The 21,470-nt window shown below is 41.1% G+C and overlaps 1 protein-coding gene across 5 annotated transcripts in view; it reads left to right on the top strand.

The window, feature by feature from the left end:
- AKT1 (AKT serine/threonine kinase 1) overlaps positions 1-21,470 on the top strand; it is a 126,674-nt gene that overhangs the window by 66,755 nt on the left and 38,449 nt on the right. For all 5 annotated transcript variants that reach the window (XM_042858220.2, XM_005285804.5, XM_065593729.1 and 2 more), the window contains exons 5-11: positions 2,888-3,035; positions 4,725-4,856; positions 5,033-5,098; positions 6,152-6,220; positions 7,029-7,154; positions 9,149-9,277; positions 18,157-18,371. In XM_042858220.2, coding sequence (XP_042714154.1) covers positions 2,888-3,035; positions 4,725-4,856; positions 5,033-5,098; positions 6,152-6,220; positions 7,029-7,154; positions 9,149-9,277; positions 18,157-18,371 — 885 coding nt within the window. The remainder of the gene's footprint in view (positions 1-2,887; positions 3,036-4,724; positions 4,857-5,032; positions 5,099-6,151; positions 6,221-7,028; positions 7,155-9,148; positions 9,278-18,156; positions 18,372-21,470) is intronic.

Raw genomic sequence — 21,470 nt, 5'->3', positions numbered from 1 at the left:
CCCAAAAGCTGCTTTTAAGAGGGAAATGGAGAAATGTGAACACAAATGGAGGAAGGATGTTTTCTTTGTAATGGTTATTTTTAATGTTTAGCGGTGGGGCATAAAGACAGGCATTCCTGATGTTGAAGAAAAATCTGTGCCTTTGTTCAGAAACTGTTATTCCGTGTGCAAACGTGACCTGCTTTTCCACCTCTTGGCATCTCAAGGGCCTCACCTCAAGACTCCAGTGTCTGAGGATCTTCTGAGAAAGGGTTGATCATGCAAGTTAAGGTTGCCTGGACAAAATCCACAGATTTTGCTAACTTCACTCCACATCTCTTTGAGGACAGGCAGATATTCTCCAGACAGAGAATACTAAATTGGACATAATTTGCCTAAAGAAACTAGATAGGGCAACTGTATTATTCAGACAGTGAAAAATTCAAGGTACTGCAGGGCGAGAGTGAGGGGTGTACAAGGTATTGCCAGTGTAGCTGCTATAGTTTTAATTAGAATTTTATGCCAGATACTCTGTCTTGCCTGGACCTTGTATTTGTTTTTTCCTATTTTATTTTTCAAATTGAAATTCAGCTGTTTTGAAAGATGTACTTCTAAAGCTAATTTTTTCAATGGCCCTTCAAAAATGCACCTGGGAAACATATCTCCCCAAATTCTGTGTGTCTGCCTGTAAACTACTTACTGTAGTGTGTTCACTCTAGTGCATATTTGCAGGTGCAGTTGTGGAGGCGTATTTGAAAAATGTGACCCTTGGTATGTTACGATGAAGTGGACACAGGAGTATCTGCATTTTAAATATTTTTAACACTTGCTTCTTATTAAGAAGAGCTTTTGAAGAAATATCAATGTAATAATGGGAGCCTGTGGTGCAGAGTCACTCCAGAATTTTAGAATTAAATGCATTAATTACTTTTCCCTGTCTAGCTGTAGGGTGGGATTTTCCAAAGTGTTCAGCATTGGTCTCTCTCTGCTCCAATTGTGGTTACTGGGAGTTTTTTTACCTGTGACTTAGTGGGAGCAGAGTTAGGCCAATGCCAAATACTTTTGAAAATCTTTTGTAAATTGGATATTCCATGCAGTATTTATTATTATGTTAATCACAGAATATTTCACATGTAGCTGTTTCAATATTGACTACATAGGTTACTAAAATGTGGGTGTTGATGTTAATTGGTGAAGCAGTTTCATTCAGCAAAGATTTCTGAAATTCATCAGCTTTTCAGTGGTGTTTCCTTTGGCTTCATTCTGTTCTTTGTCAGGAATTGTGCTGTAAATACATCTAGAAAATGAAGTCTATGGAAACAGTTTAAAAGGAAGCATGTTCCTGTTTTCAGCTCTATCCTGGCTTCAGTCAGTGAATACTGCTTAACAAGTGCAAATTTTATTTTAAGGACAAAGAAGTGGGCCTGTCCAATAGGTTTGCAGGGCTTTTCACAGCCATTTAGAATATCTAACTTCCATTTTTTGGCTCTTGTCCATTGGTATCAAGAGTTTGGGTGTATTAGGGACATAGCGAGCTCATCTCCTAAGGGCTTGTCTGCAGGCCAGGGTGTGTTAATTAACCTCTTCTAATCATGACCTTTTTCCTAGTGTGTATATATTGCAACACCTTTTAACTTGACAGAGCAGGTCAAGGTGAAGGATAGGCTTTTTACCTGAGTACACCTTCACCTGCTTATTTGAAGTAGAAGGCACTGCAGTTTGTCCAGGGTAGGAAAAAGGTTGTGGCTAGACTGAGGTAAGTTAATAAACCAACTGAATCGCAATCCATTTTTCTAATGTAGGTAAGTGCTCAGTAGAAACCTCTTAAGGTTCACCAAAAAAACCCAACACTTTTTCCTTCCCTGCTAATTACCACTTTTGTCAATCTGCCGATACCCAAACTTAATCCACTTTATTTTTTGTTTTGGCCTTTCTAGCAAGTTGGGGGTAGGGATGAGGGAAAATACCTGACATGGTTACAGTTACAAATTTAAAATAAGCTATTGTATGTATGCGAGTTGTTGTTTTGGTAGACTTTCATTGAAATGAACCAGAATGGCAAGAACATTCACTCCAGTAGCTTCCTACAATGTGAAGTTCCCCAGAAGACACTTTCACTGCAATTGGAGTTGTCTCCAAAGGAATAGAGAGGCAGTAGTACAGCATCCATTGCGAAACAATTGTGGACACTTTTCTGTAACCTAGTACCTGCATCTAAGATCAAAAATACTATTTTTTTTGGGGGGGGGGGAATCCCAAAGCAGGGAGAGGACAACCAACAAAAGCAGAGATATTTTGTTAAATGCTACAGCTGTATTGGATACAAGCATTGCAACACATTTAGTGTCTTCTCTGACAGTCCAAGAACCCTGGGCAATGTTATGTGGTAGTGGAAAACATATATTCATTTAAAAAATGGCATGTGTGTGTGATGAATTGTCACTGTGTGTCGAACTCTTGCATATTTTTGTTAGAACGTACTGTGAAAAAGCGAGGGTGTGTTAAATAGCTCTGTGCTGTGGAGGTGCCTTGTAGCTTTTTGGCTTTGGCAGGCCTAATGTTGAGATGTAATGTGTGTATCCTTAGACGATGTGTTGCCCTAAAGATTGAAGGTGCATTTTAGAAATTTTGCTATATATTGAAGGTCGTCGTTATTGTATTCATATTGCAGGGACTTGAGTCATCTCCTGTTTCTAAAACAATTAATAGCTGTAATAATGGATATATACATTAAAAGTGTTTTTTTGAACACCAACTTTTATGTCTAAAAACACATGGGATTATTCACCATTCATTGAATTGGTTTGACATTATCAGATAATCACGCTTTATTCTTTTGTGACTCTTGCCGAGGCAGATGGTAATCTGAGGTCATGAATAACAAATGTCATTGCTTACATTTTCTCAGGGAAGAATGGACAAAAGCCATCCAAACAGTAGCAGACAGCCTTAAGAAACAGGAGGAGGAAATGATGGATTTTAGATCTGGTTCCCCTAGTGATAATTCAGGTGCTGAAGAAATGGAAGTTTCTATGACAAAACCAAAACATAAAGTGGTAAGTTAGTATAGCAGGATCAGTATTTTTAAAGGGAACCTTGTTACATGTGCACACCTAGCTGATGCCACAGCTCCAAGCTTTGAGTCCAGCGTCAGCTGTCAGCCAGTAATCCTTTAGATCCTGAATAATTATAAGGGAAGGAGCACTATTAGGTGTATTGAATGCAAGCCAGAGGCAGCCATTAAGACCGCTTTTCTCTCCTCCCCCTCTGCCCCCCCATAACACTATATTTGTTTCTGAGAGGATCCTACCCTATAAATTATAGTAAGGCTTTTTTCTATGCCCTTGCCTCTCTTTCTTTCATTTGTTCCCAGAGTGTGCCTGTGTTTTGGGAAAATGAACCAAAACAATGGACAGCAAAAGGATCATGCCTGTCAAATCGCATCATTAATGAACATGCACCATAGGCTTTGACGCTTGGTTATGCTACAAAATTACATTTATACCAACCTGGGCAACTACCCATATGCCACTCTGAACCACGGCTGCCATCAATTTAATATGACCCCTACTAATTGGGCCCTTAGCATCTTGCCGGAGGATTCCAATAGGATGTTGCAGGTGAATTTTAAAAGGACCTCACGAGCTTAGCCAGTGTGCCATGGAGGTGGTGGAGAGTTTCTCAGCTATGGTGAGCTGATTCACTCTGAGCAAGGATCGGTCTGAATGACTGTTTAGATCAGGGGTAGTCAATAGATGGTTCATGGGCTAAATCCAGACTGCCAGACGCATTTGAACGGACCCCGAAATCTTTTTATTTACTACTTCTTATCATTATTGTTGTTGTTTTTGAATGATTTTCTCTGGAGTCTGGATCTTGACTATATCTTGACGAAGACATTTGGACCTTGACAAAGAAAATTGACTACCCCTGTTTAGATCCTGAAACCAATTGTCCCACACAACCAAAAGTACAGTCTTGCTTTTGTTAATGCAGTTCAAAGCGAACTAAAGCAGTCCTAGCAGACCATGCACTGTGGAAGTAGAGTTTGTCATGCTTTCAGCCAGGGAGCAAGCAAGCTGTTAGCAGGAGCATCTCTTAATCCTTTCTAGCAAGGTACTTGTGAGCCCCTGGATACACAGACCTGTCACCCCTTGGCACTGCCCCTTGAAGATGCTGGAATAGGATCCACGAGACCAACCCTTTCCTATTTTCCCTCCACCTTTTCTAATAGAAAAACAAACAAGAAAGAGAAAGATAGTCCGTGTGCAATGTGGTTTCTGCACATTTTCTGGCAGTGTTCCATGGGTCACAGCAAGGCTGATCCCCCATAAATATGGGGAAACTAATTCTCATGTCAAAACCTCAGAGCGGGAATCGGACTGACAGATCTTTAGAATGAGATGTGGGTGGCCTTCCCAAGCTTGCTCACTGACACAGGCTGCGTGGCCAAAACACCTATTTTGGCTCTTATCTATTTCACGTGAAGAAATTCTCAGTTAAATAGAGGAGGGTTTTCTTTTAATAAGCAATTCAGTGGGTTTGAAGTGTCATATCCTTGGAAGTGTAACAATCATATTCTTTTTGAAGAACTAGTTTCTGATTTTAACTCTCTAGAAGCAAATCATAAATGGTATACGCATCATTTTAACTGACCAAAACAGTCACTTCCTCCACTTCAGACACTATTTACATGTATTATGAAATTGGTCATGACCTATTTTTAACTTAAATATCTTTAACAGACCATGAATGAGTTTGAATACCTTAAGCTACTGGGAAAAGGCACTTTTGGGAAGGTCATTCTAGTTAAAGAAAAAGCAACTGGACGATATTATGCTATGAAAATCCTGAAGAAGGAAGTTATTGTTGCAAAGGTGAGTAAATTAGAACGTTCTGGGCCCAATTCACCCCTGGTGTAACCCTCTAGTTTCTAGAGAGTGACCTCAGAGTTGTAATTTACCCTGTGTAAGTGACTACTTATTTGTTGTTTTTAATGGAACTCTTGTTCTTTAGCGATTGCATTGATAACTTTCTCTGGGGGGCATTGCAGGATGAAGTAGCTCACACGCTGACAGAAAACCGCGTTTTACAGAATTCTAGGCATCCATTCTTAACAGTAAGTGTTCCTCCTTTTTTATTACATCTGGTAAGCAAATTCAACATTGTGACAGCTACGGCTGTCCTCCTTATTATCATGATGATAAAACAAGTCTCTCAGGTCTAGGTTTTTAACAGGAACTAGTGTTTTGGGGTACCTTTATTTTTGGGGTGCACAACTTGCAACGTTTTCAAATATCCTAATTTTCAGAGGGTAGATGTGCAGCGCTTTATGGTGTCTCAGTTTGGGCCCCCAGAATCATTAGTCACTTTTGAAAATATGCCATAGACTGGACACAGAACAGTATATGTTTCTTTACTTTTTATTACGGAATACTGTCAGAGTTGACAAACCCCAAAATCCACAAACTCCACCAGAATGTTATTGATTCAAATGTGCCACCTAGTAATGCGGATTGACTTGGTTGTTTGTATATAATTGTATGCTTGCATAAATCAAAATATATCTTCAAAGCAAAGGGCTGCAACTGCCTGGCTTGAAAACCCAGCTGTAAGCCTTGGTCATGACCCTAACAAAATAAATCCAAGGGTGTGGCAAACAAGCTGGTGGGATGTGTGATGCAGGGATGCACATGATACAAGTGGATGAAGGCACTTCATGACATTTCATCACTTTCCCTGCCTGTTCTGTTTTTTGTGAATTGATGGTAAATGCATATTGACAGAATTTCTCAGTCCCCTGGCTGGCTGTCAGCCTGGAGCAGTAGCAGCAGCAGTAGAGAAAGCAGAAAGGACAGAGATATAACCGTCCAATAGTAATATAACCCTTTGACAATTTTTGCAAGTGTTATCCATGTGTGTTTTTCCAGAATTGATCCCTACGTTAGTTAAACTCCCATATCTGACCTATATGTTGTTTCAGTAAAACCACCATGGGATCAGTGTTGAAGTGCTGCTGAAGAACCTATCAGAGCAATTTCTATAAAATATTGCTATATTGTTACAATATAATGTATTTTATCTCTATCCCTGTTTCTAAAACTTCACTGAAAGCACTTTTGTAAACCTTGATGTGGGATCTCTGCTAAGTCTTTGTTTAAATTTGTTTCAGGCTTTAAAGTATTCCTTTCAGACACATGATCGTTTGTGTTTTGTTATGGAGTATGCTAATGGAGGAGAGGTAAGGAAACCACGTTAAAAGGCTTTGGGATTTTCCTGTAGTTTTTTTTTATTCAGTTTCATGTTAGGGTTTGCTGGTTTTGAGCCCTCATTAACTTACTCATATACATAGTCCTAACTCCTATGAGTAGTCCTACATCAGTGGGGCTGTTCGCATGAGTTAGGACTACATACATAAGTAAGGATTTTCAGGGATGAGTCCCTAATTAACAAAAATTACACTAGTATCTTCAAATCTGTCGGTTATCGGTGCAGGAGGTTTGTATGTTGTGATGCTGCTTTCTAGTTTCTCTACACCATTGAAGCTTTTTGTATATAATTTCAAAGAACACAGTACTTTGAGGACAGAGCTGTAAATGAAAACGCATGCTGTTAGACATTTCAGAAGAAGAGAAATCCAATTTATGTCAAATAAGGAATGCTGTTAGACATTTCAGAAGAAGAGAAATCCAATTTATGTCAAATAAGGAATCTCCTGCTTTTAAAGTCATGCAATAAAAATCTGGTTTAATAAGTAACTAGCTAAGAAAATGTTTTGATATGTCTTAGTTGTTTATATATACTGACAAAAATTAACAGTACATCAAATTGTCAAATAGAGCAGCTGTGAATTTGAAATATATTATTACACTTATGTTTAATCATTTAATTTATGGTGCAGCTTTTAGAATGTTTCTGAGCATAGCTGTGTCAGGGAGAAAAGGTTCCTTCCTGGATTAATTCTGATTCCAGGCAGGATTGTCTATAAAGTATAGTACATAACTCAGAAGTATGTGCATTCTAAATGTAATAAATTCTTGCTGTTGTAGTTGTTTTTCCATCTGTCAAGAGAGCGTGTCTTTTCTGAAGATCGGGCTCGGTTTTATGGAGCTGAGATTGTATCAGCACTGGATTACCTGCATTCAGAGAAGAATGTGGTTTATAGAGATTTAAAGGTACTTAGAAGACTGTTAATTTCATAGGCTATTAAAAATGGGTTTGGATTTGTAATAGTTCTTAAAGTCACAGAAGCTGATTGATACTGAAATACTATAAACCTATCCACCAAACTTTGTTAAAGAAGAAATATTACAGCTATATTATTGTCGGCTGTGATTATTATAAGATCTCAAACTAAGCACTTGAATACTGTACAAGGTGCTGCAGAACGTGTACTTTGGGATTGATTCCCTCCAAGTGTATGGAACCTGTGCCTTGGTAGAATATGAAGGGGCACTCTGTTATTGGGGATGCATCTCCACATGGATATGAAATTAAAGAGTTGACCACTTTATTATGAAAAAGACCCTGGTAGTTCTTCAAAGCAATGGAGGGTATTTGTGGTGTCTTGGTCAATTTCCCGCTCTATGTACAAATTCAAACTGTGTGAATATTCTGCTCCCTTGCCCTGTTTTTCACTTGCAGTTAAAACTGGCTAAGTTTTCCCTTGTTTTTCTGTTTGGGAGCAAAAAATGAATCATACAAACTTTTGTGTTCTTTCTCATTAAGAATGATGGCTGCATTCCCTCACCAGAAGTGTATGAGAAGTGCTATTACTATACTTTCAGTCCACAGTTCATTTTAGGAGATATCTAGATGAAAGGTGCTAGGTATATAGGGATGTGGATAAACTGGAGAGAGTTCAGAGAAAAGCCACAAGAATGATTCAAGGTTTAGAAAACATGCCATATAGCAACAGACTCAGGGAGCTCGATCTGGTTAATTTACCAAAGAGAAGGTTAAGGGGTGACTTGATTACAGTCTATAAGTGTCTACACAGTGAACAAATATTTAATAATGGGCTCTTCAGTCTAGCAGAGAAAGATATAACAAAATCCAATGGCTGTAAATTGAAGCTAGACAAATCCAGTCTGGAAATAAGATGTAAAATTTTAATACTGAGAGTAATTAACCATTGGAGAACCTTACCAAGGTTCATGGTGGATTCTCCATCACTGACAATTTTTAAATCCTAAAAGATCTGGCTTACAAATTATTTGGGGAAGTTCTATGGCCTGTGTTATATAGGTAATCAGACTAGATGATCACAATGGTCCCTTTTGGCCTTGGAATCCATGAATATTCAAGCTGTTATGAAATTCAGTAGGAGTTAAGCACCTGTCTCTCTGAGGCTCCTTTGAAAACCCCACCCTATATCATAAGTTCTGTCAGCATATAGAACTTATTTTCATGAACTATGGGTAGTTCCATCAGAAATGGGTAGTGCCAGCATTCTCTCAGTTTTTAGATAATTGCCAAATTTTGAGTAAATTTACAGCATATTTACCATGCACAGTGTGATATTGTAAATTGATCCCTTAGCTTTAAATTGATTAATTGTTTTTGTCACTGCTGCTAGCCTCTGTTAGCACTGAAATGGCTTATGAAAGATGCTCTAAGTAAAAGCAGGGGCAAAGTAGTTTTTGTTGTTTTTAAATTTGTGCTTTTGCTGACTATAACATTTACATATCAGAGGGGTAGCCGTGTTAGTCTGGATCTGTAAAAGCAGCAGAGAGTCCTGTGGCACCTTATAGACTAACAGACGGATTGGAGCATGAGCTTTTGTGGGTGAATATGAAGTGCATCCAACGAAGTGGGTATTGACCCACAAAAGCTCATGCTCCAATACGTCTGTTAGTCTATAAGTTGCCACAGGACTCTTTGCTGCTATAACATTTAAGAAGCTTAGATGTAGTATGACTATTTTCTATATTCTCACTATATGTATGTCAACTGCCCAATGATCTCAAGTTACTTTTTTGAAGTTATCCCTAAGGTAAATGATGTAAATGTATATTTACATGATACGTGCTTTGGTAGCTAGTATAATTCTTATCCCAGGGTGAACAGGGCTGAAAAGAATAACCTGCAGAAATCCAAGTATCTTACAAACTCACTCGTGTATGGATTATGTATCTAATGACTATTTTACTTTGGATTTTTATCTAAGTTGGAAAATCTTATGCTGGATAAAGATGGACACATAAAAATAACAGACTTTGGGCTATGCAAAGAAGGTATCAAGGATGGAGCAACAATGAAGACTTTCTGTGGCACTCCAGAATATCTTGCACCAGAGGTACCTTTATTACACCTATTGTACCTAACTATATTCTTAAATAAATGCCATTCTTGAGATAGCAGAGTTATTAAAAATTTCCTGTACTAACTACGCTTTATTTGTAAAAATGTGTATATTTTATTTTATGACATAGATAAAAACCTTTTTTATTCCTTGTTCTGCAAAATTTCCTTAGTATAGAGAAATGTTAAATGTTTTCACATAGGTTATTTTCTTTAATCTGTGCACCTTTAAGAGGAGAAGTACAGTTCACTTCCTGGAGTATATAAAAGTTATAATTATATAGCAAGGTGTATTTTTATATTAAATTTTTAAAATTTAATAGCTATAGAAAAATATATTGAATCTACTTCAAATCCTTTAAAAAATTAAATGAGTAATATTTGTGATGGATGTGGAACTGCTCTATATAATAATTTATGAACGCTGTCTGTTGATGTGATTATTGGGATGCTCCCTGTGTGAATATATTGGTTTAATTTTATAGGGGTCTGTAAGAAAGAACAAGCAGGCTGGAGAATAGCATGGCTCAAGACAAGCCACTTCTCGGCAAACACTTGAGAGAGACATTTAGAGACAACTCCAGGACAGGAATAGTCCTGGAAAGCAGAAGGTCAAAAGGACTGTGGCAGGGTTGAAAAGGAAAACTTGAGGAATGCAGGGAGTGGTGGTTAGGAGGAAGTTGGTCCAGGGGAACCAGATTGAGGGATAGGCACCCAAAGGGGGTATCTGAAGAAGTTACCCTCTTAGGTTACCATCAGAGGATGGTAAGGCTTTAGGTAAGATAGACTGATGTTCTAAAATCTGTTCTTTTTCAAGTGATGTCCCTGTGGGTGCTTGTGCGCCCCAGTGCCTCTAGTTGGAGAATTTTGACAGCAGTACCGATTTGGGCTGCACATGCACTCTCCTTGTATTGTGCCTGTAGCGGCAGTTAACTAGCTGCCAACCCTCTGTCAGTGCCGTCTCAACCGCCCTTGGTCCGAGTCAGAGCTTCGGCAGTGCCTCTGTACGACTTACCTTTAAATTTAGGATTAGCTGTATAGTGTAGTAGATTGAATAGTTAGGTAGAATTCGTTTCCTATCCCTTTCCCTTTTCTTTTTTCTCTCTCCATTTAAAAAAAATATTTTTTACTTTGTTTTCATTCATCCCTCTCAGGGATAATTTTACCCGTGAATGCCCGGGTCTCCAGGCTTTAAACGTTGCCTCTCCTGCCGAGAGGCAATTCCAGTCTCGGATGGACATTCCTAGTGTGTCTGCTGCTTGGGGGAAATGCATGTATCTCAGAAGTGCTTTCATTGCCAAAGCAAGGGACCTTAAGCTCATCCTCATGGAGAAATCTCTCCACCCAGCCTCCGACCCGGGATCACAAAACTCCTGGTCGCATATCTTGGCTTATGACAGACTTCCCTCACTGACTCTGCAAGGGAAGGACCTGTCTCCCAGAAAAAGGATGAAGAAGAGAGCTACCACTTCTCTTATGAAAGGAGTCTTGAAAAAGAAGTGTTCTCCAACTCTCCATATTATCAGTACGAATCACGCCATGGCTAAGTACCTACAAGTCAGCAGGATCTTCCAATAACACTAAAACCAAAGACCCTAAGCGGGCAGGCTCTCAGAAGGATGGCAGAGACAAGACTACCCCTTCTACCATGACACCGACTGCAGCAACCAAACACTCGGTACTGAGCACCGCTGCAGTGCCTCAGCTTATGGCGCCATCTCCTGGCCCTCTGGCACATAGTGCAGAGACCGCGGTACCAAAGTCTACTTTATGTCCTTCGGTACAGACATGATCAGCACCAATTCTCCTGGTGGCGCAACACCTCCTGGTACCACAACAATTCCCGGCACTGCAACAATTACAGATTCCATCTTTGGTACGGAGATCTCTTGGAACGCAACAGTTTTTTCAACATAAGGACTTAGTGGTTGCTGCGGCACCAGAATCAACTCTTCTCGGTACTGATATAGCACCAGCACATTCAGCACCGTTACACAGACAAACAAACAGATCTGCTTCTCCTTTTTCAAGGGAGAAGGAGGACGACGAGGAGGGAGATGTTTATTCCTCACACCACTCTTCACCCATCCAGGGAATTGACAGACCAGATCTTTAGGAACAGCCAGGACACCGCTCCAGAGCTGGCACCCAGGGGTGGTATTGACATCTATGGATGCCACCACCAGTGTCATTCCTGCCACATTGGCCATATCGGGATCCATAGACAACATTACTACAAGCCTCCCAGTACCTCCAGGGAAAGGCAGAGACACTCCCCATCAGCGTCACGGGAGGGGCCCCCATGAGCTCCCTGAGGAGACTTGAGGAAACAGAGGAGGCCCTAGATTAGGAGGCCACTTCTGCAACTAACACCTCCTGCTCCTCTCCAGATGAGACTATCATGCCTGTGCTACCTACAACGGAGATGATATAAAGCAATTTCAGGGGCTGTTTAAAAGAATTGCAAACACGCTTCAAATCCCCCTGGAAGAGGTTGCTGTGTCCCAGTACAAGTTGATGGACATATTACACACGTCAGCCTCCTGCAAAATAGCCCTTCCTATAATGAGGCACGCATGGATTCTGCCAAGACCAGCTGCCAGACACCCACAATAATCCCCCCTACTAGTAAGAGGGCGGATAAGAAGTGTTGCGTCCCATTGAAGGACCTAGAATTCTATTTTCACATCCCCAGCCAAATTCATAGAAGCTGTCAACGAGCAGGGCAGACAACACTATTTGAGGACCACCCCATATGACAGAGTGGAAAAGATTGCATCTTTTTGGTCGCCAGGCCTATTCATCAGCAACATTGTAGTTCAGAATAGCCAACTATGAAGCCTTGATGGCGAAATACAATCACACAAAATACTCCAAACTGTTTGAATGTATTGACTTTATTCCTAAAGACAAAAAGGAGCAATTTAGGTCAGTCATTTCTGAAGGACACCTCCTGGCAAGAACAGATCTGCAGGCATCCTTAGACTCAGCAAACACAGTGGCAAGTTCTATTGCAACTGCCGTAGTAATGCAATGTGCCTCTTGGTTCCTCCTGTCTGGATTCCCAAAGGAGGTGCAATTCACCAGAGAGGATCTTCCCTTTGAAGGTCCAAAATTATTTGCAGGTAAGACCAACAAGTCCTTCCATGCATTGAAAGATTCTAAAGCAACTCTTTGGTCTTTAGGCATCTACACGCCTGCACAAAAATGAAAACAGGGCATATATTACCCATCACAACACTCAAGACCAGTGCCTTACACACAACCGCAGAGGCAGTATGACACCCAGAGGCGGAGGCAAAGACCCACAAGATGTAGGCCACTCCCATCTCAATCTCCTACATCGCAACAACCTGGACCGAAACATCAAATTTGATGGTTTGGTTGATGGTCCGAGAGACCTCCCCCAATTCCAGTTGCTGAAACCTCTTTCTACCAACCATCACTTTACAGACCATTTGACACCATTCTGCCCAGCATGGCAAATTATTACTTCAGATAAATGGGTGCTGGAAATTATCACCACCAGTCCATCCAGTTCACCTCCATTCCCCCCACCTACCCTCACGAGCACCTTCTGAGGCAGGAAGTAGACCATCTTCTGCACTTGGATGCAGTAGAACCAGTATCGGTACAACACAGAGGGAAGGGCCTTTATTCCCATTATTTCTTAACCTAGAAAAAGACCGGGGGTTGGAGGCCCATTCTTGATCTGAGAAATGTTAAACAAATTTGTCAAAACACATTTATCAGGATGATTACTTTAGCAACAGTAATCCCATGAGGGGACTGGTTTTCGGCCCTTGATCTGCAAGACTCATACTTTCATGTCGCCAGACATCCATCACACAGGTGGTTCCTCCAGTTTGTTTTGGGACAAGATCACTATCAGTACAAGGTACTGCTCTTTGGCCTCTCCACAGCCCCTCGAGTTTTTTCCAGAGTTCTAGCAGTGGCCCATCTATGCAATCAAGGGGTCATGATTATACCCATATTTAGATGACTGTCTGCTCAAAGCCCCCACTTGGGAAGAAGCCATACAAAAGACAACGTCACTCTTTACAAAACTCGGTCTCCAAATAAACATTCAAAAGTCAACAGTGACACCAGTACAAGAACTATAATTTCATTGGGGCTCATTAGAACTTGTTAGCGGCGAAAGCTTCCCTACTGTCACACAGATTTGTCACTCTAGTGTATCTGATGAACGCTACAGTGAAGAGTCCACAAACATCTTCCAGGACTTGCCTCCAACTACTGGGCCACCAGGCCTCTGTTTGAACCCTAGGCTGCATGTTCACTATTACACCTTTCAATGAAAGTAGCCTTCTTTGTCACCATCACATCCACAAGACGCATAGGAGAATTTTCAAGAACAAGGTCACTCTAAGATTGCATCCTAAATTTCTACCTAGTGTACCCTCTGTGTTCCACCTCAACTAACCTATCAATCTTCCTGCATTCTTCCCTAAGCTTCAGAAGAACAGGCAAGAAGCAGCACTTCATTCTCTAGATGTCAGAAGGGCATGAGCCTTTTATCTCAAAAGGACTAAACCATTCAGGTAGGCACCAAAACGGTTTCTGTCGACTACACAGAGATCTAAAGGAGAAGCTATATCTAAGGAGAGACTCTCCAAATGGATTGCAGAGTGCATTCATCTCTGCTACAGCCAAGACAAACTGCAACCCCCACCAGGGGTTAGAACGCATTCTATCAGGTCGCTCTCCACGTCGGTAGCCTTCCTTAATGCTGTGCCTATTACGGACATATGTAAAGCAGCCACTTGGTCCTCAGCCCACACATTCATTCAGCACTACACAATCAAGCAAAATTTGAAATCTGACACTTTATTAGGACTCACGGTCCTATCATCGATCACAGATCCAACTCTGAAGCCCCTCCCTTCCACTGAGGGGCACTGCTCTACAGTCACCTGAAGTGGAACACCCATAAGGACAGCACTCGAAGAAGAAGCGAGGGTTGCTCACCACATGCAGTAACTGAGGTTCTTCTAGATGTATGTCTCTGTGGGTGCTCCACTACCCATCTTCCTCCCCTCTACTTTGGAGTTTTTGCAAGGTCCTCTGCAGTTGAGAAGGAACTGAGGTGGGGGTTGGCCACCTAGTGCTAGTTAACCGCCGCTACAGGTGCGAGACTGAGAGAGCCCATGTGCAGCCCAACCGGGTACTACTGTCAAAGTTCTCTGACTAGAGGCACGGGGCGCCCAGTCACCTGAAGTGGAGCACCCACAGGGGGACACATCTTGAAGAACCTCAGTTACTGCACAAGGTGAGTGACCCTCTCTTTTGCTCTAAATGCTTTATTCCTTCTGCAAAGTAAACCATCCTTTAGGAAAGCTGTTTTGTCACTGTATAACACTGGTCAGAGACTCCCAAAGGGAAGAACTGCAGGTTGTCAGAGCTCACTCAGACTTGCTGGGTACTCATGATTGATACACAGGGTTGATGGTCTAAGGCCCAGTCTAATTAGAGGTAGAACAGCGGAATTCGGGCCTGGGATTGGTAAAGGCACAAGGTCTGACACCTGAGGGACTACACTCAGAGAGACTAGGTAGGGGACAGAGGTGCAGCTAGCCCATACCATTATAGAACCATATATATATATATTCCCCAAGGTAAATAGCTTACTATCCTTTTCTGGAAGGAACAATACAGACAGACAATCTGTGTTCAAAATTCTTCATTTCTTTGTACTAAAGAAATTTTGCAGAACATAATTAGCAGAAATGTTGACATGACTTTCCTCTTTAAAAATTTTTAAACATTTCCCCTGAACTGTTTGCAATCTAGACAGTGGAGCACTGTGCTAGGGAACAACAGCATGAAAATGAAACCATGGCTCCATTTCACTCTTTGTTCAAGTTAGGTGAAATGCACAAAGTAAACAGTCTTTCAGTTACAGCAGCCTAAGGCACAAGTACAGAAATTGATTATGTGGAAAACATTGGGAAACATTACTTCTGTTTTTGTTTTGTTCCACTGATGGCTCTTGACCTTTCTGGAGGCTTCTGTTTATACTCTCCTCCTACACAGCAGTGGCAGGGCAGGCAGCTGTGTTCATTTTTTCCAGCCCTTTGTACGGGCATCCAGCCGTTCCATTGAAATGAAGAACCTAGGCATCTGTCAAAGTAGCTTGAAGCAAGGAGATGGAGGCAGCCTCATGATGCCTGCCAGCTCTCATGGACAACCAGAAGCTCCTTGTGAATCATCAGTGGTCCATAGTTTGAGAACCACTGACAAAGAGTTATCAGTAAACAGCTAAGGCAGTTTGTTGTTTACAAATATGGCTTTAAATCTGCCATTGTCCCTTTTAAAAACAATGTTAAACTTTAGTCTCTGATTATAACTGCGGATTTTGTGGGCCAGTGAAAGACTGGGCAAATCTCATTGGAGATTATTTAACTTTTTTAAAAAATTTTCTGATGCGGAATGTGTGTGAAGCAGCCATGGAATGTCTCTATATGGATTACCCTTCAATCATTTTACCTCTAATATTTTCCTTTAATATTTATAATGATCTGGCTTAACCGTAACATAGAAGGACAAATCCTTTTGACTAACCTAGCTCACTCCCTTCATTGCAAATCCCAGCTGTGGGTTGGAGTGTTAAATTCTGAAGGCTTTTGTCATCTGGCTGATAGCATGCAGAAAATCTGGAAATGGTGCGTGAATGAGTATTTTGTATGTTTAAGGTCATGTATCCTTAAAAGTAGGGGTCTCTTCTTCTCCTCTCTGTTTGTAACTTGAATCCAGCATAAGAGTGTGTTTATACAGTTGTTGGATAGTTGTTTTTAGGTTCGTATTGGAATCTTGTGCATGGATGGCAGTGACTGAATTGCATCAGCTTTGATGTGTCAGATATATTGATGACTATCCTGTTTACAGCTGTTGTGTCTTCTCTTGTAAATTCCATCACACAGCTGCCAAGAACTGTTATGAACTGACCATCTACTTAATTTAAGTTAAATGACCTTGTTACCTATTGCTTCCCAGTTACCATGCACATTGCAATAAATCTTGGGGATATAAATACCTTTCATGCTACTTGTATATTATTTTTTCTCTTCTCAGTTGTGAACATATTTAAAGTAAGACTAAATCATTGTCCTGTTTTGTATAAACATTAGTATAATGTGGTGTTTGTGAGAAGGATTTTTTACTTTTAAAAATAAGGATTGGTTCTTGTTCTGTGCTGTATGGAGGTAAGAAATTGAGGGTTCTGGTTAGTAATCTGAATGATAACTAGTGTTCTTTTAGTATCTTGGCCAAATTATCATTGTTGCGTTTTAGAAGGCCTGATTTTGTAGGGCTTGATCTTGGCTTTAAAAAAAAAAATTATTCCTATTGTGTATCTAGCAGCAATGTGTCTACTTTATTTTAAGTAACCTAAGTGGTTTAGAATTAACAGGAAGTGCTTAGTGAAAGGGCGTGGCTCAGAAATATGGCTAACTGCATTATCGCACAATATCTCCTATGAAGTTAGAGCCTCATAAAGGATGAGGCTGGCTCCTGGAATCCTGGCAGACAAGCAGCTGTGTTGGTCTTATACATATATGGGGCAGCTGTAGAACCAGCTGTCGTTTGGTGTGAATCATACAGCAAGAGATGCTGTAAATAGACCTGTGCGGGGTAATCTAATACCTGACAGCCTTTGGATTTTACTGCAGGACTTCTTTCTGGTTCAGATAATTTTTAAGGCAGAGTACTAAATAATTAGTGACTATATATAGAGAGAGAACACAAACAATTTTTTACAAAGAAAATCTTGATCTTTCTATTTATCCACAGGATCTTAATAATTAATTCATAAAGCGCCAGATCCTGCTCCCATGGAAGTTAGTCTGTTGGCTCTTTGGTCCTGATTCCCAATGAAGACTTTTATTTCTGAGCATAAATGGTTCGGAAGTGCAGTTCTGTAAACTGGGTAGGCACTGACACTGCACGGCACTAAAGAATGAACAAACAGTGCTTTTACTTCGTACCAGTGATAAGCAGTAAAGTGCAGAACTGTAAGGAGAGTAAAGCTATCAAATATCATGTAACCCAACCCAAACCTGGGGATACAATTAAGTAAAAGAAAATTGTAATAGTAGATTTTCTCCACTGTGAGAGAGAAACAGGTTTTTTTTCTGAACATCTGTGAGGGGATAGTAAAGAGGCTGCAAATTGAAAAGATTTAGGTCCAGATTTTCAAAAGCACATGGCTCCCATTTAGGGCAACATAAAGGCCAGAAGTGCAAAAGAGAACTGAGCTATTTTGAATCTTTGACCCTTACAGTTTAATTCAGATCAGCAATTCTTCTAAAACTTGCAAGCAGACTTTCATGGGTTACAGCATAGCTTTTCTGGTGAGAATAAAGAAAATGTACAAGTTGACATGGAGAGGGAACAGAGATGATTGTAGCTTTGGAGCAACAGGTTAATCAGTCCTCTCCTGCCCCCCAAATGGCATCCTGTTTTTAAAATGGGGCCCCATTTGGAATGGTTTCTAATGAATAAGTTAGGATTTAACAGCTGGCTTTGTAATCTGAGAACAGACTTGGGTTCTCAGCCTCTAGGCATTAGAAGGTTATGCATATCATGGAAGTAATGTGGGAGGGGGAAGTGCCATCTCTCTCTAGCCTTCTTTCCCTCTTGCTTGCCTAGAGCGTTCCCTGTTGATAAATCATTGGTGTGCATTAGTGTCCATTGACTGCAACGGGACCTGTTCTCTCAGCTGCAGCAAGTATGCTGTGCCTGCAGAGTTGTGAAATGCATGAAAATGAATATAATAGTATAAGTCCTGTCACTTGAATTCCCTGCATGTGCACAGCATAGGAATACGTACTAAAGCTGTCCTCTACATTTCTGCAGGTGCTGGAAGATAATGACTATGGTCGTGCAGTGGACTGGTGGGGCTTAGGAGTCGTAATGTATGAAATGATGTGTGGCCGGCTCCCTTTCTACAATCAGGACCATGAGAAGCTCTTTGAACTTATCCTCATGGAGGAGATTAGGTTTCCACGCACTTTGTCACCTGAAGCAAAATCTCTTCTGTCAGGTTTGCTGAAGAAGGATCCTAAGCAAAGGTGAGACCATTTTTTAAAAATCAAACATTTTAATTTCTTTGGTTTTCTGATGATAGCTGTGGTTGCATTTCTTCTTTGGGTCCACCACATCAAAACAAACACAGGGGCACAATCAGCTGAGGTACTAAACCAGAAAGAACACATATGCCTGTCCAGTTGATTTCAGAAAATGAGTTAAAAATAGTTTCTCTCCAATGTTGCTGTTGGAAAGACCCACGCAATCAAATCAAATTGTGCATTCAACCACACTTTGTATATCGTCATTTTCACTAAGGGCTAGTCTACACTGGCAACGTTAAAGTGCTGTCGTGGCAGAGCACTGGGGGAGAGCTCTCCCAGCGCTCTAAAAAACCCACCTCCACGAGGGGCATAGCTACCAGCACTGGTGCACTGTCTACACTGGCTCTTTGAAGCGCTGAAATTTGCTGCACTCAGTGGGGTGTTTTTTCACACTCCTGAGCAAGAAAGTTGCAGCGCTGTAAAGTGCCAGTGTAGACAAGCCCTAAGTACACAAACAAAAAGGGAAAAGATGTTTTCCCCTCTAATTTCTTTCAGTGTTTGAGATAAAAGTGTGATTTTATTTTTTATTTTTTTTAATGACAGTGTCCCTTTAAACATTGCAGATTTATCAGGAACTAATAGTAGTTGAAAGATCCAACAAACTGGTTTCTTCTTTATTGTTTTAAATGTGGGTACAGACTGGGTACTCCAAATGGAAACAGGAAGCAAATGCAGTAACAGAGAAGCAGAATTGCAAAATACCCTGGCTGCCATTGTATTGTACAGAAGGCTATAACCCAAACAAACCACATAACCCATTCTAGATCACAGTGAACATGACTTTTGCATGCTCTACAGTGACCGCTTTCACATCTGCAATTTTATTTTCTGTTTCTTAGTTCCATGTTGAATCAGTGGGCTGTTAGCAGCGCTGCTCCGCAACTTAGTGGGTAGATGGTGTTATCTGTGCTGTGTAGTTGGCCCTCTTTCTCTGCTCCCTTCTTGTTGGTTTTTTAATGATAACCACAAGTGAAAGACTTCATACACAACATGCAGTATAATAACGCAGGATTACAAAGGACATTTGACCTTCCCACAGTGACCTAGCACTGCTTACAACCAATTTCACCATTGCCAATCCCACACATACAAAAATAACATGTCTGTCCCCAGAAAACTGAGATTGACCCTGAAATTGAGACTTACATTTTTTTTAAGGCGTGGTTTTTTTGGTCTGTCCTTTGATTGACTGATTTTGAACTTCCCATTCCCAGACTCCTGTGTGCATGTGACAGTCTTGCCAAGTCTCACAATTGTATAGCAAGGTGACTGGCCCCCCCTGCAGGAGTTTTAGCTGGAGGACCCCACTTAGTTCGGGACCCCACTGTGGTAGGTACAAACACTTAGTAAGAACCAGGCCCTGCAAGGGATCAATCTAGTTCAAAGTATAATGGTGATATTAGGAACTAGAACTGGGACTTGCCATACTCATGCAGGGGCTACCAAACATCCATCAGATGGGAACAATTTTTAATCCCTTCTGAGCTGGGTAGGATCAAACCGGTAACCTACAAATGAGAGATTCTATAGTTTATTAGCAATACCCTGAGGAATCCAATCTCTATTAAATACTAACTTGCACCTGTGAGAATGAGGCTGCTTTCCAGAAAAGTTTGCATCTTAGATCAAGTTCTTACCTTTCTGTAGCTTATGCAGGCAGCCTCTTCCAATCTCTGGAAACACAGGCAAAATCTCCTTCAAGCTTCTCTGTCTGCCACACCCCTTTAACGGAGCAGCTCCTCTTAACCAAAATACAAACAATAAAATAAATATTAACACACCATTCAATTCACTTCTAGATGCAGTGTTTTGCAGTATAAAATAGTTCCAATTATTACTCCAAGGTTCTGATGCTAACTTTACGGTTGTATATGTTTTCACTTCCACACGAATCATCATCAGCAGGGTTTGAATGTCCAACCTTCTGATCCATAGAACAGTGGTTCTCAAACTTTTTTTTCCGTGTACCACTTGAAAATTGCTGAGGGTCTCGGCGGACCACTTAATGATCTTTCCAAATGTTGTTTGTACCGTTAGCTTTGGTAAAGCGCTTTGGATAAAAGCACTATATAAAAAAAACTTAATAATAATTAACCTTTTTTTTTGTTCTACAAATAAAAGCACACAACTCCTATTTTAATATCAGCGGTCTTACCTTTCTAAAGCGATGGATGTGCCTTCTCTCCCCTGCCACAGCAGCCCTGAGCTGGGGCTGGGAAGGTGGGGGGGTCTCTCCCCAGCAGCTCCAACCCTGGAGCTGGGGAAATTCGCCTCTTTCTCTGGCCGCCACAGCCTTGCACATCCCAAATTCCCCCCCCACCTCCTCTTTCACCCCACTGCCCCCTCCCACCTACCCCTTATTCCCCCCAAGGCCAACACCTCACCTTACATGTGCATCTTCTCCAGGGTCCAGATACCTAATAAGTGGAGCCACGCCTGCGCGGCTTCACTAATTAGGTGGGTGGCCCTTCATTTTCTTGTGTGCGGCCACCCAGGTGTGCACCTTTAGAAGGAACTAACCGCGGACCACAGTTTGAGAACCTCTGCCATAGAACATAGATATCTTCAGTGTCAGCTATAGGAATAAGCGGGGAGGCAGAAAGGATGCTGTTGTTCTCTGTGGACTAGCCTATACCAGGAGCATGACATGCACACTGCTAGTTACTTTACACAAGTATACATGACATAAATATTTGAGAGACAGCTGTGGAACGATGGCCGTCAGAATTCTTGGTTTCTCTGCCCAGCTCTGGGATCAGACTGTGGCCTAGTGCTTACAGACAGAATAGGCAGATGTAACAATGACTCTGTTTGGGTCATCTGAAGGGAACTGAACCTGGGACCTGTGGATGAAGTATGGCCCTATATTATTTGAGCAAAGGAGCCATGTCTCTTAGTATCAAAGCAGTATCACGTCGTACATTCCTATATGTGGTCCAGCTCCTAGAGGGTGACACAGGATCATGCAATATTAGTGTAGGTTACAGAAGAATGTAATTTGCCGTGTTCCTCCTGAAAGACTTGTGTGGAAAAGTGGCT

The sequence above is a fragment of the Chrysemys picta genome, chromosome 4, assembly GCF_011386835.1.
Source record: "Chrysemys picta bellii isolate R12L10 chromosome 4, ASM1138683v2, whole genome shotgun sequence".
Taxonomy (NCBI): Eukaryota; Metazoa; Chordata; order Testudines; family Emydidae; genus Chrysemys; species Chrysemys picta.
The sequence above is the reverse complement of the archived record's forward strand: the minus strand, read 5'-3'. Positions and strand labels throughout refer to the sequence as shown.